Here is an 18,912-nt window from a genome sequence, read left to right as displayed (position 1 = left end):
GAATTTTAGACTGCTTTAAGCCTTATGTAACAGAGTTGACCCTTTTACACTCAGAATTTGAATTCCATTTCACAGTGAGACATGCAGAAAACTGTGGCTCATGCTTTAAATTTTTTAAATGTATGTATTTGACTACAATTTTTATGGAAAAATCAATATATTTCCTCTGCATCTACTGGTCTCTGGGGAGAACTTAATTTATCTGCAGCCATTTGCCAGTTTGGATATTAATGGGTAGTTCTGTTGGTGAGCCCCTCCTGAGACACAGAATTTTAGACTGCTTTAAGCCTTATGTAACAGAGTTGACCCTTTTACACTCAGAATTATTCCATTTCACAGTGTGACATGCAAGAAACTGTGGCTTGTTATTTAAGATGTGATTGCACTTAATTTTATAAATGTGTGTATTTGACTACAATTGTCCTTTCACAGACTATTGATTTTAAAAATGTGAAATGGTTACATTTAGAAGCTTCGTTCTTTGTGTAGATCTGATTAGTACCAATCTGTTACTTGTAGTTATAATGATTATGCCAGTTTCACAAAGGGCAATTTTATAATCTAGGTGCCCACATGTGTGCCCCTTGTGTACACTTAACTGTCAAAGTGCCAGCAGAGTATCTAAGTACTGTTCTACAACAGCGTGCATAAGTGGCATAGCGCATAAGTGCAAGGGGGGGAGTCATATACTTGGACAGGGCTTCCACTTACGCATATAACGTGCAGTTTACTGTAAGTTATTCACATTCATGGCATACATAGGCACCTGCAGTTATGCCAGGTCTATGGCTGGCATAACTGTGGGCATGTAAATGTTAAATGTGCTGAGACCAGGTTACACTAGTACTCTATAACAGAACCTGAGCACCCAAGTGCAGGTTTAGCATGTGTTTGCTGGATGATAATTTTAAGGTATGAAGATAGGGGAAGCTAGAACACTTGTTACAGAAGCACATCAATAACGGACAAATATGAGACAGAGAAGGGTAGAGGGAATGAACAAAAGTCAATGGCTGTGATGTGATAAGATTAAAATCCAAGACACACCATGATTCATCTTCCAGTAACATTAATTTAGATCAGAGTCCTCAGGATATATCCAGCCAGTCATGTTTTCAGGATACTCGCAATGAATACGCATGAGATAACATGCACTACCTCCATTCTATGCAAATCTATCTCGTGCTTATTCATTGTGGGTAGCCTGAAAATCTGACTGGTAAGGTATGTCCCGAGGACTGGGTTGAGAACCTCTGATTTGGTTGAATGAGTGACCTTTGACCCATTTGGTAAGAAAATGTGTCCTCTGACTTCTTTAAGAAAGGGTTTTGCATGAGTCGGAAAGAGAGGCATTATTATGCCTTAAAAACTGATAGAACTAGAAAAAGAAAAATCAGAAGTAGTTCCAAAAACTTTTGAGTACAAATAAATTAACATCACTATTGAAAAATCTTTAATTATGTGGCATTAAGAAAAGAATTGCAAAACAATTTGTGTGAATACTTTATAACACACATTTTACAATCCTATGATACTTTTTTAAAATCATCTATTTTATTAAAGTACAGGAGAACAGACAACTCGTATAACAATCAAATACATACATTAGACTTATACATCTGTTCCCTGTTAACCCTCTCTCCCTTTCCATGAAGCTAAACAAGATAGTAGAAGGTCTGGATTCTTACGACATCCCCCTCCTCCCGCTAACATCCATCCAAATCTGAACCCCTCAGCCCCCACCATGAGTGACGTTCCAAGACAGATTGTACATGGGACTAATTGTTCAAATCATTCAACGCCAGGCTTCGTGCTTGATTTGAGAGGTTCTGAAGATATGAGTCCCAAATGGTAAGACGTCTCCGGTTCAAAGTTGCACCAGGATCTCTGACTTCCATTATCAGTAAATGAAACATGTTTCTCCAATATCCAATATTGCATTAAACGTTTATGCCCAACCACATATCCCTTATTAAATAATAAACATCTTCCCAAACCAAAAATCCCACAACTAGATGTTTTCCCAAATAATATACAAGGGGAGAAAGTGAGATTGATATAACCAGAATCCTGCTCACATACAATAATACTCTGGACCAAAACTGGCGAGCCTATGGGTATAACCATAAAGCATGAGAGAGTGTGCCCTCAGAACTACCATACTTTAAACAGCTTTTGGATGCAACACATCCAGAGTAGTATGATTGCACCTGAGAAAAATAGGCTCTAGAAATAATTTGAAAGGTACATTCTTGCCATATTGCACCTATCGTTATCCTTGAAATGATTTTTAGTGCATGACTGATGTCGGCAGGAATCAACCTCATGCCAAGTTCCCTCATTCCATTTAGTAGCCAAAACCACATGATTTGGAAGGCAAAATATCCCGTAAGGCCTTGTGCAATTGTGAAACCGACATCCTATCAGGTTCCTCATCTTCAAAAAATTCTTTTAATTTAGCAGACACCCCCATAGAAAAAGAACCTCTATTCAGGACATAGAAACAGTGTGCCATTTGCATATATCTGAAGACATATAGGCTGCACTACAGGAAATTGTGAAAGGACCCAAAAAGACATTATCCTCCTGTAAAAATTGTGCAAAAGTATCTACCCTTTTAGCCCCCAACATCTGAAGACCTCATTTGTCATACCTAGGTAGAAAATCAGAACAGGCCGGATTAAACTGAAAGCAAATGTCACCAGGCTTCTCTCGGAGGTTGCAGCAGATTACTAGTCTTAATATAAGGAGAAAACCTGTCCATAGGAGACCAGTATATAATTTAACTGCAAGGGGGAAAGAATTCCTTTTCCAAGGCCAGAGGAGTGTAATCATCCCATTGGAGGACCCAGTTGCAGAGATGTCTAAATAGGCAGACCCAATTATAAAATCACATGTCTGGGAGCCTCATTCCTTCCTGTACCCAGTTACCATATAGTTTTTACATTTTAATTTTAGTTTTTTTACCACCCCAGCAAACCTTGTGACATCCTTCTATAGAATATGCATATCCTTTTGAAGCATCCAAAGTGGGACATGTTGAAACACATATAGTCATTTTGAGAATTAAGTCATGCAGAAGAGTAATTCTCCTGTTCAAAGATAAGGGCAGTGCTCTCCATTTGGCTAATTGATGTTTCGTAAATTTATGTCATTGGGAGATATTAACATGATATCATTACCTGGGATCCGAAGGTAGTTGTATCCCAAGATATCTAAAGCTCCCTTCCAAACACCTCAATAGGAATTCAGAGCCCCATTGTTTTTCCAGTGACTCATCTGTGGTCAAGGCTTCGATTTTCCCAGAGTAGTTTAAAACCTGAGAAGTCCCCAAATTCCGTAAAGCTGTCCAATAGGTTGCCAGTGATCTATGAGGATGAGTAAAAAGTACAATCAGATCTGCAAATGTGGAGATCTTGAATTCTTGTGATCCCTATACATAGTCCAACAATGTCCGGATTAAACATGATCTCTTTAGTGGGTCTAAGATGAGTACAAACAGAAGGGGAGACAGTGAACATCCCTGCCTGGTATATCTCTGAATGGGGAAAGGATCGGACATCACTCCATTAACCAAAACCTGTGCCTGAGATCCCTAATATAATGCCCGGACTGCATACCAAAAACAGCCATTTATCCTGTAGTGTCCTAAAACCTCATATATGAATCCCCAATCCACCCTATCAAATGCTTTTTTGGCGTTAAAACTATTAAGAAGAGATGGCAGGCCCCGATGGCAAACCCGTTCTAATAAAGCTAAAATCTTCCTGATATTTTTGACTGCTGAAATGTTCCTAACAAAGCCAACCTAAGGGTCGGTGATAAATTGAGGCAATTTTTGGGCTATCCTGTTCGCCAGAATCTTTGCTAACAATTTTTTGCTTCATAACAGAGGAGGAAAATGGGCCTATAGAATTCTAGCTTGATAAGGTCCTTTCCGGGCTTAGGAAAAACTGTGATTTGTCTTAAGGATTCTGTAGAGATCTCATTTTTATGAATTTATTTAGAGCTGCCACCAGGGGAGACGCTATCTCTGTAAGCAGTAATTTATAAAATTCTGCTCTGTAACCATCATATCCGAGAGCTTTATAAAGGGAGCTATTCTGGGTAGCCGTAGCGATCTCCTCCTCCTTAATAGATGCATTAAGTAGCTGTTGCTCAGCATCCCCCAACGTAGGCAAGTCCATACTAGAAAGATACGTATCATTCTGTATATCATGGGCAGAATTCTGAAAATAAAGATCTGCATAAAACGCTTTTAAAAACCTTTCAAATTTCATTGTCCTAGCTCAGAGTACATCCCTGCTGATTTTTAATCTGCAGTACTCTACTAGGGCCATTCCATGTTCTAACCATCCTGGATAAAGGTTTGATGCTTTTGTTACCTAATTTTTATAGCTTCTATTGATAATATTTTGCAGATTTCTGAGCCCTTTGGTGAGTTACCTCATTGAGCGCTGTTTTGAGTAGCAAACAATTTGGATTTGTACTAGGGTTAATGCCACAGAGTTGACGATCTTTCACCAGTTGTTTTTCCAATCTCAAAATAGCTTTAGCCCTAATTTTTTTTTGTGTATGTGGCTAGAGTATCCTATAATCTTCCCCTCATTACAGTTTTTGCTGCTTTCCAATAAAGGATGGCATCCCCCTCATGTTGTCTATTGAAAAACTGGTAGTCCTTCCTATATCACTTTAAACTGAAGATCTGGCTATTCAAGCATCCTCTACGAATACTTAGCTCTGCCCTCTTTTCCTATTCTCTTACTCAGTCCCTTCTGGATTATTTTATTTTATTTGTAAACCTTTTAATGCAAATTGTAGTATATTGAGCACACACAAAAAAATAAATAAATTGCTTAGAAAGTTGATGATGCTTGGCTTTATTTTTTCCTTTCTCTTTTTGCAGTTTTGAATTAGATCCTTAAGTTTTTTTTTTTTAATGGAGAAAACATTTTGAATCTCTAGTTTTTGAGGGTAGTTTATAACATGGGTACGTGCCTATGTAGGCAATATTTTGTAAAGATAAGTAAGCATGAAAATGATAATCCATTAATATTCAACCTTCTTATTTGCTTGCTCACACTAAATAATCTGTTCTCATCTTTTTTTTCTTTTCTCCCCTCTAGTGTGGGCACATGCCAGCAGTACGGGTTTGGGATGTTGCTGAGCGCACCCAGGTGGCAGAACTCCAGGAGCACAAGTATGGTATTGCCTGTGTGGCATTCTCACCAAGCGCCAAGTACATCATCTCTGTTGGCTATCAACACGACATGATCGTTAATGTTTGGGCATGGAAGGTATGGCAGAGAAGGAACATGTTATGATTTGGGGAACAAATACATTAGAATTGGGTATAGGAGAGAGAATTGGGATTGGGAAAAAGAAGGGACTGAACTGAAAAATGCTAAATTAAGGCTGCTTCTGCCTCTTCTGTCATGAATAATCATAGCTACTACTTTTTGGGATCAAATGAGCTCTGTTCAAACTGAACAGATGCCTTGATTCTTGGAGGCTATGTGAGTATAGATATAGATAATTTTTTAAGCTTGTTACAGTGTGTAAACTCTGTGTTCCCAGATTTCTTAAACTGTATAATATGAGAAAAACCATGCTGAATCAGACCAAAGTCTTATCGAATCCAGCTCTTGTCTCCATCTGTGGCCAGTCCAGATCACAAGTACTCAGCAGATCCCAGAAAGTAAATTTCTTTCTCATAGTTCATTTCCAGAGCTGAAAAATGGCACTCCCAAGTCTAACTGGCTAATAATTTATGGACCTTTCCTCCCAAAACTTGTCCAAACCTCTTTTGAACCTAGCTAACTTACTCATCTTGACTACATGTATCTCCATTATTTATTTATTTATTAATACATTCAGGGCCGGTCTTAGGCCGAGGCGACCGAGGCGGCCGCATAGGGCCCCGCGCTTAAGGGGGCCCCGCGCGGCACGCCTCAGTCAGCCTCTTCCCAGGGCACCGACGTACGATAATTTTTCTTTTAAATTTACCCTCCGTCGCCGGAATCCAGCACAGCAGCGATCGTCAGTGAAAATGCTCCTCCCCTCCCGAGTCCCCCCGACGTCTGTAGCAGAACAGAAGCTCTTCCTGATTCGTTCATTCTCATTGTCCCGCCCCCGAGGGCGGGACAATGAGAATGAACGAATCAGGAAGAGCTTCTGTTCTGCTACAGATGTCGGGGGAACTCGGGAGGGGAGGAGCGTTTTCACTGACGCTGCTCCAGCGGCGATGGAGGGTAAATTTAAAAGAAAAGTTAACCTTCCTTGGTTGGGGGGGAGAAGAGGATGGCAGGAGAGGGCAGGGGGAATAGGAGGGTCGCTGGACATGGTGGAAGGGGAGGGGGGGTTTCTGGACAGGATGGCGGGGCAGGCAGGGAGGACAGGAGGGTTTCTGGACATAGGTGGATGGCAGCGGAGGGCAGAGGGGACAGGAGGGTCGCTGGACATGGGTGGATGGCAGGGGAGGGGGGTTTCTGGATATAGGTGGATGGCAGGGAGGACAGGAGGGTCGCTGGACATGGGTGGATGGCAGGGGAGGGGGTTTCTGGACATAGGTGGGTGGCAGGGGAGGGCAAAGGGGACGGGGGGGGGGGGTTTCTGCACATAGGTGGATGGCAGGAGAGGGCAGGGGGGACAGGAGGGTCGCTGGACATGGTGGCAGGGGAGGGGGGTTTCTGGACAGGATGGCAGTGAGGACAGGAGGGTTTCTGGACATAGGTGGATGGCAGGTGAGGGCAAAGGGGATGGGGGGGGGTTCTGCACATAGGTGGATGGCAGGGGGGACAGGAGGGTCGCTGGACATGGGTGGATGGCAGGGGAGGGGGGTTTCTGCACATAGGTGGATGGCAGGGGAGGGCAGGGAGGACAGGAGGGTCGCTGGACATGGGTGGATGGCAGGGGAGGGGGGTTTCTGCACATAGGTGGATGGCAGGGGAGGACAGGAGGGTCGCTGGACATGGGTGGATGGCAGGGGAGGGGGGTTCCTGCACATAGGTGGATGGCAGGGGAGGGCAGGGAGGACAGGAGGGTCACTGGACATGGGTGGATGGCATGGGAGGGGGGGTTCTGGACATAGGTGGATGGTAGGGGAGGGCAAAGGGGATGGGGGGTGTCTGCACATAGGTGGATGGCAGGGGGGACAGGAGGGTCGCTGGACATGGGTGGATGGCAGGGGAGGGGGGTTTCTGCACATAGGTGGATATCCGGCAGGGGAGGGCAGGGAGGACAGGAGGGTCGCTGGACATGGGTGGATGGTAGGGGAGGGCAGAGGGGACGGGGGGGTTGCTGGACATAGATGGATGGCAGGGGGGACAGGAGGGTCGCTGGACATGGGTGGATGGAGGAGAGAGAAGAAATGCTGGACATGGATGGAGGCAAGGGAAGAGTGAGGAAGGAGATGAGGTGAGGGAAAAGGAAGAGAGGAGAAAAAGTGCACATGGATATAGAAAATAGGCAGAAGCTGGATCCACTGGACAGTCAAGTCTGCGGAGGACCCAGCTTTTACTTACGGATGTAGGGCAAGAAATGAAGAAGAAAGGCGGAAAGTAAAGAAATAAATGGAAAGGAAGCCCTGGAAACGGAGTTAAGAGGACAGATAGCAGCACTATCGGATACTGAGCCAGCATGATCAGAAAAACAAAGTCACCAGACAACAAAGGTAGAAAAAACTATTTTATTCAGGATTTATTAATTGGAATATGTCAGTTTTTGGAAATGTGCATCTGTGATATTTTTCATGTAAGTTTCAATTTTTGTAGTATTGCTGCATGCTGATTCTGACTTCTTGAGGTTACTTTCCAGTTCAGTATTTTGCCTTCATGTGTTTTTCAGATGTGATCAAGGAAGGTGCAGTATTCTGCTAGCGTATAGTTTGCAGCCATTTTTGTTTTTTTGTTTTTTTTTCACTAGGTTGTGCACTGGTATTTTAGAGCCCGGTGTAATTAAAGTTGGCTTTCCATGCCACGCATAAGGTTGTAGCTCGTCTTGTCCTTGGAATTAGTGCTGTTTATGGTTTCATGATAGCATTTTGCTTATTATTTCAATCAGTTTTTTTGTACAAGTTTAGCGTCATTTGTCTTTATTTGAAATTTCATAATTAAAAAAATTTTCTAAAAATGGAATAATCTTATCAATGGGGTGGGGCTAGGGTGGGGGCGGAGCCAGGCTGGGGCGGGGCTAGGGTGGGCGGGGCTAGGATGGGGCCCCACCAAATTGGTCTGCATAGGGCCCCGCACTTGCTAAGACCGGCCCTGAATACATTTATATCCCACATTTTCCCACTGACTGCAGGCTCAATGTGTCTTACAGATTAACAGATTCCATAGCCTGATTGTATGTTGTGTGAAAAACAAAATTTCTGTGATTTGCTTTCAACCTGCTGGTTTTTAGTTTCATAGTGTCCTTTAGTTTTTGTGGTGTTTGAAAAGTTAAACAACCATTGTCTGTGACTTTATAGATAATCTAAACATAATACCCTTTAGTTGTCTGCTCTGCAACTGCCCTAACCTGTTTAGTCTCTCTTCAGAAGGGAAGCATTTCATCCCCTTTATCGATTGCCACCCTTCTCTGAATAGTTTTCTATTTCCACTATGATGTTCTTGTGATATGGCAACCAGAACAGCACACAGTACTCAAGGTACGTTTGTACTAGGATTTATATGGAGAGGTAGATTTGTTCATCCTTCATTTTTGAATAATCCCTATCATACTTGCCTTTTAAGCAACCACAGCACAGTAGGCTGAAAATTTTAAAATATTGTGCACCAGAAGTCACCACCCAAGAAAATATCCCAGAGTCAGCGGACTCTGGGATATTTTCTTGGGTGATGACTTCTGATGTAGAATCCCATATTTTGTACCTGTAGTAGAGATTGTTTTTCCCTATTTGTATCACTTTGCACTTGTCAGTTTAGATACCCAGTCTTCTAGTCTCACGATCCTTCTCTAAATTCTTGCAATCCTTTGCTGTTTTAACAGCTTTGAATAACTGTCATCTGCAAATTTGATCACCTCACTTGTCACACTTATCTCCAGATTATTTATGAATGTTGAGCAGCACAGGTCCCCCCGTACAGACCCTTGAGGCACTCCACTACTGACCTTTTCCTATGTGCATGCATGGTTGCAAACTGGCTAAAAGACAGGAAACAGAGTACAACTAAATGTTTACTCTCTCATTTTGCTAAGGAGCCTCTTGTGAGGGCTTTTTCAAAACTAAACACATTTCAACTGGCTTACCATTATCCACGGTGTTTACCTTTCAAAAACTGTAGTTAATTGATAAGGCAAGACTAAAACTTTATTGACTAATTCTTATTAAGCCATGCCAATCTATATGGTCAGTAACTTTTGTTTTTTTTCCCCTAATGTCCATTTGAAATGCAAGAAAGCCAGCAAATATATTTGGTGCCTTGTAGTAAGATTATGAATTCTAGCTTTATATTGGAAGGCCAAACTGATGTGATATATCCTCACTTGTCCGTCAGTGAAACTGAGTTTGGAGAGTGTTTTTCATTATTTTCCATATTCACTTAAGTGCACAGTTTTCCTCCCCAAACCTTTTTAATTAAAAAGATGGAAACTGTGAAGATAAGCGCACCCTGTATTCACCTGACAGTAACAGAGAAAGAGACTGGCCTTTCATGCTTTTTCTTTAAAGGATTAAGGGAGTAAATTTTTCCTCCTGGGCTCATCAGAGTAGAAAATGGCACTTTTACAGAGATCATTTACTGCCTAAACTTGCCTTGGCAAGAAATGCTCTTGTCGCTTGCTCCCAACCTCTTCTGCATTCATAAAGGATAGGGCGTGGCTGTTGATTTGCTTGCCTCTGTCCCTGGTTCTTTGGACTACATAGAAGAAATTTCTTTCCCAAGGGAGATTTCTGCTATTTACAAATGTATCTCCATGAAGTTCCTGCTTTAGATCTATCCTGCTAGACATGCCTTTATAATTTATAAGGGTGGTGTATGTAAACAGTGTTTCTGATGACGTTGGTGTACTGTTACAGGGGGGGAAATGGGCAGTGTAGAGCATGGATGGCAGTGAGAACCATGTAGATGCTTGACTTTGTAATCTGTGCTATTTTTAGGTAAACAAAGACGTATGTGAAGTTGGGAGGGGATAATGAGGTTACATAAAGGATGGGTGGGGAGTTATGTGATGCTGTGAACAGGGCAGATGTGCAACTGACTGCTCTGAGGCCCCCTATCCTATCGTACATCATCTGCCCCGAGAATGCTGCTTGATGCATTTCTGCACTTACCTGCATTGTGTAGTTTATGGACAAATTTATTACAAAAAATGGCGCTGATATGTCTACCAAGGCTACGAAAAGAGATAAGGATCATAGTATGGCTGTGGATGACAAGATGGCGGAGAGCCTGTTGCTCACTGTTTTGCCTCTGGTGGAAATTCACATTGAGCAACTAACAGTGGTAGTGCATGCTCTGGACACTCATCTTGAGAAACTTTCTGGACAAATGACTGATTTAGAAGCTTTTTAGCTGAAACTACAAGTCAAAAAAGAAAGTTGGAGCAGAGGGTCTCCACAATGAATGGAGCCAGCATGCCTCTCCTCCCCCCCTCCCCGCCCCTAAGCTGCAGGGTCACAGACTCCCAGCACTGGCTCACCTGGCCGCCCTCAGCTCCCTGATAGCCCTCCTTTCCTTCCTGCTACCGTCCTGCGTTTAAATCTTTAATTTTACCTCAAGTCGCAGCAGTGGCTGTGAAAGTAGCAGGCATGGCTCACCTCAAGCCTTCCGTTCCCTCTGTGTCCCGCCCTCGTGGAAGCAGGGAATACATTAGAAGAAGGTGGGACACTGAGAGGGAAAGGAAGGCTGGAGGCGAGCTGAGCCTGCTGTTGGTCATCCTGAGAATTGGGAGAATCTCTCCATTATAAAGCTCTGGTATTAGCAGAATCAGAGGAGGGACTTTATTTGCTGCTTCAGTTGAATTACAGGGTAAGGACATTATTTTGTTAGTATTACATGGGCCGAACCACTATGACCCACAGTTCTTTAGACACTTAATACAACTCTGCTAACCGCATATGGGAAAATTGCTATTGGGTAGCGTAGGATTTTAACTTAGATAATGGATAACTCATTGGATAAATCTCTCTCCTGCTGTATCTTCTGAGGATCAAGGCATGGGTTTGAGGGCTTCTTGCAATTCATTGGGCTTGGTGGATCCGTGGCATTTTTTGCATCCAGAGGCAAGGGATTGCGCACACCTCTCTTGTGCCCATGGCTCTGTCTCCAGGATTGATTGTGTATCGACTTCTGCTCAATGTTTTACTTTTCTTTCTATTGTAAGGGCTGAAATTGGTGTAGTAGAAGTTTCTGATCATTCCCTGATTTTGGTGATGTGAAGGGGGATTTATACTATCAAGCTCTTTGACTTTGGAGATTCCCATCTTATCTCTATCATGAGCAGAAGTTCCAGAACTATTTAATCGCAAATGGGAAGAATGCTGTCAACATAATAGCCAACATATGGGAGATTCTATTTTGCCAAGTTACTAGCCAAACATGGCCTTAATCCCTTTATCTTTATCCCCTTTAAATCCAATATATCTGAAATCTCCGATAAAATAAATATAGGCATGACCACCCTAACCTCTTGGGCTAACGCTTTCAAGATGAAATTAAACAAAGAGAAAACACAGTGTCTAGTCCTTTCATCTCAATACTCTCCACTTCTCACTCTTAGCACCCCAGATGTTAAACTCTCCATATCTGACAACCTAAAAATACTTGGAGTAACGATTGATAACCATTTATCATTCGAAAACCATGCTACATTCATCAAAAAAAAATGTTTAATATGATGTGGATTTTGAAACGAGTGAAATCATACCTTCCCCTGGACACCTTTCGGAACCTAGTACAATCCACAGTACTCACGCACGCAGATTACTACAACAGTGTTTTCTTAGGATGTAAGACCCTAATCCTGAAGAAACTTCAGACTACCCAGAACACGGCAGCCAGACTTATCTTTGGCAAGTCAAGATTCGATAGCGCAACACCTCTTCGAGAGAAGCTTCATTGGCTCCCCATCAGAGAAAGAATAAATTTTAAAGTCCACACTCTGATTCATAAGATCATATATGGAGAATCCCCTAACTACATGAATAACCTCATCGACCTCCCAACCAGAAATAGATCATCGTCTTCTCATACTTATCTCAATTTACAACTTCCCAACTGCAAAGTTATTAAATACAAGGCTTCCTATGCATCCAGTTTCTCCTTTTTGGGCAGCCAGCTTTGGAACGCTCTGCCAAGATCCATCCAAACAATCAACGACCATCTACCATTCAGAAAAATGTTGAAGACCATCTCTTCAAGAAAGCTTACCCTAATGACTCAACTTAACTTTTTAAGCCCACCCACATGATTCCTGCCCCGACGATTATTATACCTTTGACCATGTCTCACAATCTCCTTATGCTCTTTCCTCAATCTCGTCCTCTCCATCCTTCCTACTCCTTACCCCTCCCAATCTCTTCTCCTTTTGCTCATCCTATCTTTGTTTACCTCTCCATGCTCAATTTACATATCCTCAAAACCTCACTACTACTATGTTTACTACAACTTGTAACCTTCTCCTTCAAGACTTTGTAATTCTATTTACTATGTAAGCCGCATTGAACCTGCTATGTGTGGGAAAGCGCTGGGTACAAATGTAATTAATAATAATAATAATAATAGCAGAAAGTCAAACCCCTGGATATCTAAAACTCGAGCTGTTAATTTGCAAGGGAAATACACAGGTCTCATCTCCCCATCATGGACTCCTGTATGTGGTGTGCGACAAGGTTCTCTGTTATCTTGTATCCTCTTTAACAGCATCATGGCCCCATTTGAGAGGAAACTAGAATAAAATGGCTTCAACACCTTTGTTTATGCAGACAACGTAACCATTTACATACCTTTCAATAACGATTTAAGCAAAATTTTGAATATTGTTAAAGCAGGACTAGACATGATAGAATCTTGGGCATCCTTCTTCAAACTGAAACTAAATAGGGAAATTAAGCAAATTCCTAGTCCTTACTGATTCATTCCATTCATACTTTGCCAAAGAATTTGTTAAAGATCAATGCAAGTTCCCACTACAACAGAACATGAAAATTCTAGGTATTATAATCAATCAACACCTTCCTTTTGATCTGTATGTATCTCTAGTGATAAATAAAGTCTGTAAAACTTTATGGAGGTTGAAAAGAATTACTCTGTCATGAAACACCTAGTCACCCGCCTGGGATTACCCTGTGTCCACTAAGAAGCACTATGAAGCACTATATATGTTCTATACAGCAAAGGTATATGGAATCATAATACTGACACTATCCAGCATTAATAACTTGACTTCAGAAATGCAGACCTAAGCTTATTCCACTTTTCAGTGCAAAGCCTATTGTTTGCTGAAGCTGCGACCTTGCATACAGACAGACTGCTGACAAGGGTCTCAATGTGCTAGAGTAACAAGGTCAGCATCGATGTCATGGCTAGAACAGCCAAGGACTCTTGGAATTACCCCTGCAGCTGAAGAGACACTGTGGCTGGCAAATTGTACAATGTTTATGAAACACCGGCATCCTGTTATGTTGTGTGGTGCCAGTGAGACAATCAGTTTGCCCTTGAAGCCACAATATTTGGGGTAAACAAAGTTCTATGTGTGTCATCCCCAAAGCCAGAATGTACATCATCTGCAGAGCAGCAGTCCATGATTTCTGTGTAAAAAAGGGCTCTTATCAGAGATAAGGGTTGCTGCATTGAGATCCCACCCGAGGAGCAGAGCTGCTTTGGACCTGAGTGATTATCTGAGGAACACGCTGCCATCTAGAGGTCTGCATCAAGTTGTATGTTTGCCATGTACTTTTGTATATGTGCTGTGGGTTCAAAGTGACTCTCTTACTTAAGAGTCTAGGAAGGGATTTATGTGCATTTACGCTAAGCTGTTTCTGTAATAAGACTTCCAGTGTCTTTATTCTTGCCTCCTTTGCACGTTATCTTTGCTGCTTTTGTAAGTAAATGCACACTTTATTTTTAAAGTACTTGGTTGTGGAGTTAGTTTTTCTATTATTTAGGGCCCGGTGAGCTTGTTCTTACTGGTACAGTCAGATATAAATGCATGTTTCTTCCTTTTTTCTGAGGGAATTTTTTGAAGGCACATAGGTACATATATTGCTTAGATAGACAGATGCTCACAATCTTTTAATCTGCCAAGAATTTTGGATAGTGTAGAACAGAAATTATTAAAAGAAATAAAATCTTCAGTGGGGGATGCACCTATTTTAACCATATTTTATAAAGGCAACATAGGGATATATGTGCCTTTGTATTATAGGCTCCCAGTGCACAAATACACAAAATTATACCAGCTGTGCACTAAAATATGCGTGTAGCCCATACAATTTTATAATACCCATTTTCAGCATATAAAACATGCCGTGTAAGTGCAAAAGGCTTTGTAAAATTATTAGGGCTGTGGCTTAACCATATTAACTGATGTGATTAACCCATTAATTTTTTGTGTGATTTAAAAATTTTTAATTGTACCAGGGCCAGCACAACTCGTTAAGCATCTCACACTGTACCTCTGACCTTCCCCCCTCCTTCCCCCTTTAATGATTTGGCTTCTCTCTATCTCCCTTCCCTCCTCCTCTGTGGCCATTTTCTAAACTTGCCTGGATTGTGGGCAGTGTCTGCAGTGCTTTTTCCACTGACCCTGAGAGCCTTACTGCAGCCATGCTTCGCCTTCTCTGATGTAATTTCCTTTTTCTGTGAGGGAGGGATGTGGCTGCAGAAAGGCCCCCAGGGCTGGTGGAAGAAGCCTGCTTGTATTGCAGGTGCTACCCATGACCTAGGAAAGTAATACAGTTAATCCAAGATTAATGTTTTTTAATTGTGCGATTGATTTTGATTGAAATTTATAATCATCCAACAGCCCTAAAAGTATCCTCTTTGTTCTGCAACTAATGCTTGAGTATATGAAAAAGCACATGGACCTGCTACTAACTAGATTAATACAGGACATTCAAAGTTATGTATTTTTATTATGATGTATTTGGGCTCGATATTCAAAACTCTGTAGCTGGTTAATTTGGGGAGCTGACTGGCTAAAGTGTGTGTGGATTTCTTTTTTTAAAGTTTGCAGGTGGATGAATGGATATGTTATGGCCAAACATCTCAATGACCCACCAAAAGTTACCTATTTAAAAATGGATGTGCACATGCAAAAACCTTTCAGCTCATTTTTTTGAAAATTGGGCTTTTTCACCAATTTCAGTGACATTTTTTTTAGTATGTTTGATGTGTCTGTGTTAAAAAAAAAATGTTTGTCTATATTAGAATGTTTTAATGTGCAGAAATGGATTGTGTATTAAATTTTAGGTTAATGTGCACTAGCATAGTAACATAGAGAGGCATAATCGAATGGTGCGGGCCATCTATTTGGCCGGCGCCGCAAAGAGCAGTCCTGAACCGTACTATCGAAAAAGATGGGCGGCCATCTTTCATTTCGATAATATGGTTCGGGCTGGCCAAATGTCAGAGATGGCCAGGTTTGAGATAGCCGGCATCATTTTTCACCGATAATGGAAACTAATGCCGGCGAGCTCAAACCCGGACAAATCCAAGGCACTGGTCCCCCTCACATGCCAGGACACCAACCGAGCACCCTAGGGGGCACTTCTAAAAATAAAAGTAGCTCCCAGGTGCATAGTTCCCTTACCTTGGATGCTGATCCCCCCCCAAACCCACCCCAAATCCCAATCTCCACAACTCTACACCACTACCATAGCCCTTATGGGTGAAGGGGGGCACCTACATATGGGTACAGTGGGGTTTTTTTTGGGGTGGGGGGGGTTGGAGGGCTCCCATTTACCACCACAAGTGTAACAGGTTGGGGGGGGGGGGGTGGGCCTGGTTCCACCTGCCTGAAGTGCACTGCACCCACTAAATACTACTCCAGAGACCTGCATACTGCTGTCAGGGACCTGGGTATGACATTTCAGGCTGGCATAGAGGCTGGCAAAAAAATATTTTTCTTTTTTTTTGGGGTGGGAAGGGGTTGATGACCACTGGGGGGGGGGGGGAGTAAGGGGAGGTCATCACCGATTCCGTCCGGTGGTCAGTTGGGGCACCTTTTTGAAGCTTGGTACTAAAAAAAAAAAAAAGGGACCAAGTGAAGCCAGCGAAATGCTCGTCAAGGCCAGCTTTCTTTTTTCCATTATCGGACGAAGCCGACCATCTCAAAGCACAACCCCACTACCCTACCGACACGCCCCCTTGAAGATTGGCTGTCTCCGCGACAGAAAGCAGTTGGCACCGGCCAAATTCGGTTTTCGATTATACCGGTTTGGCCGGGTTCAGGAGATCGCTAGCCATCTCCCGATTTGTGTCGGAAGATGGCCGGCGATCACCTTCGAAAATGAGCCGGATAGTAACATAGTAGATGACGGCAGAAAAACATCTGCATGGTCCATCCAGTCTGCGCAACAAGATAAAGTCATATGTGCTACTTTTTGTGTATACCTTACCTTGATTTGTATCTGCCATTTTCAGGGCACAGACTGTAGAAGTCTGCCCAGCACTAGCCCAGCACAAATTAAATTTATTTTGTGTCCACTAAGGAGCCCATTTACTTAATTATGGTAATGTTTTGCAGTTACTGTGTGCAAATTGTTGCAGCTAATGCATGGTAACCACAAAATCTGTGTGGTAACTTTTGGAGGTGTACCTAACATATGCCCATACAATTACCGTGCAGTATTTACTTATTACCGCACAATAGGGGGATAATTCTCTCTCAGTAGATTGCCTAATGTTAGGTCCTGGGATGACGCTCGCTAAGCAGGGATTCTGTAATGGCAGCTGAGCCTGCAACAGCTGTTGTAAAATACTAACCTACGTTCACATTTATGCTCCTAACATTAGGCATGTGCATTTACGCCAGCCAAATAGCTGGTGTAAAGGCTCATACCTAACTCGAGACGGTTAGGAGTGTAAATGCTAACCCACACATGTAACTGCCTGACACCCCCCCTTGGAGTTGCTCACTGTTGAATTTGAGCATGCAAATAATAGAATACTGACTAGGGCAGTTACATGTGTAGCTGCCAATTTGTGCCAGTTAGCACTGATTATAGCCAATAATTGATTGTCAAGGCCAGTTAGAATCTAATTAATCTATTAAAGTTATGCACACAACTCAACTTATTTTCTAAGTTGCACACTCGTCAGAAATTTGGGTGTACAACTTTCTTGAATTAGGGGGTAAGTGCATTGTTAACTCATATGCATCTGCATTATTGGCAATGCACTTACTTCAGCCTCTATAGCTAAATAGAATCCCCATCCCTGACATCTCAAATCACCATCCCCAACATCTTTAATAGAATTTCTGACCCCTCCAACATCTCTTTGGTGTTTGGAGAACAGGAGCATTCTCCAGAATCTCCTGCACCATCCAGTGCCTAGGTTCAAAATGGTACCTCTGATCCCTAGTGGTAGTCTTGGGGTACTACCACTAGTTTCAAGCTGCCAGCAGGGGCGTAGCCAAACAACCAGTTTTGGATGGGCTTGAGCCCAAAATGGGTGGGCATGAAAACTGCATTCTACCCACCCAGCATCTCTCCCTTTCCCTGAGCTTTCCCTCTAATGTAACTTCCTGGTCCCATGAACAGGAAGTTGCATCAGAGGGGGAAGGTTCAGGGACGGCATGAGCAGCTTGCCTCCAATGAAGAACTGCAGAATTTAAAAGGTACTGGGGGGGTGTTGAGGAAGTGGATTTAAGAGATCCTCAGTTGCCTGGGGGAGAGGAGAGGGAGAGATGCCAGCAGTCCCCACTAGCCACATCACATCTGTGCGGCTGCTAGGTGTGCCTGAGTTCAAAGTAGAAAATAATGCCATTGGCTTCCAGTGAGGAACATGTGTTCTTATTTGGCAACATGACTTCTAGCGGTAGTACTGTGAAACTACTGCTAAGGGACAGAATTGGGGAGGGGGGTGGATTGGAAGGTTCAGCTAAAGACATTCAACTAAAATTTCAGGCAACTGTAATTGCATTGCTGATGGTGCAAATGCACTTATTGCCTCTTTGTGGAAGCAAACAAAAGTGGATCAATCAAGGTGTGGTATACAACTTTATTCTAAACGCCCAACATAGGCTATGTTTCGCCCACTAGGGCTGCGTCAGGGTTTCTACAATAACAAATAATAAACATATATAAATCATGACATAATAATATGTTAAAACATATCTTATAGATAATAAAATATATATAAAATTAAATTCTTGGAAGGAAGACAAAAAGATATAATGGCAACAAAGATTGAAATTTAGCAGATTATGTCCAGGCACATTTAAATCATGACAACAAAGATTAAAATCTAGCAAAATATGTCCAACACATTTAAAACGTGTATACCTGGAAGAAGATATTCTTAAGTAACAAACATGGCTAAAAAGGAATAAAAACCTAGATAACAAAACATGAATAATTAAAATAATTAATGAGATCATTAAAAAATTAATGAGAAAAATATATAATAAAATATATATATTAATACTCAACTCCAAGCAACTGTCTGCAGCACTAGCATTCCCCCCAAAATCTTTGCAAACCACCTGTTACAGCACCAAACACTCCTGCTTAGTGCTGTAACAGGTGGTTTGCAAAGTTTGTTGTCATGATTTAAATGTGTCTGGACACAATCTGCTAAATTTCAATCTTTGTTGCCATTATATATTTTTGTTTTTCCTCCAAGAATTTAATTATGTATATATATTTATATATTTTATTATCTATAAGGTATGTTTTAACATATTTTATTATTTGTTATTGTGTAGAGAGCCCCTGATGCAGCCCTAGTGGGCAAAACACAG

The 18,912-nt window shown here is 42.0% G+C and overlaps 1 protein-coding gene across 2 annotated transcripts in view; it reads left to right on the top strand.

The window, feature by feature from the left end:
- The window catches only part of MAPKBP1 (mitogen-activated protein kinase binding protein 1), a 386,986-nt gene that overhangs the window by 175,451 nt on the left and 192,623 nt on the right, over window positions 1-18,912 (top strand). For both annotated transcript variants that reach the window (XM_030215489.1, XM_030215488.1), the window contains exon 6: window positions 5,127-5,297. In XM_030215489.1, coding sequence (XP_030071349.1) covers window positions 5,127-5,297 — 171 coding nt within the window. The remainder of the gene's footprint in view (window positions 1-5,126; window positions 5,298-18,912) is intronic.

The sequence above is a fragment of the Microcaecilia unicolor genome, chromosome 9 (assembly GCF_901765095.1).
Source record: "Microcaecilia unicolor chromosome 9, aMicUni1.1, whole genome shotgun sequence".
NCBI classification, from domain to species: Eukaryota; Metazoa; Chordata; class Amphibia; order Gymnophiona; family Siphonopidae; genus Microcaecilia; species Microcaecilia unicolor.
Note: the sequence above shows the minus strand (reverse complement) of the source record. Positions and strands in the feature narration are given on the sequence as shown.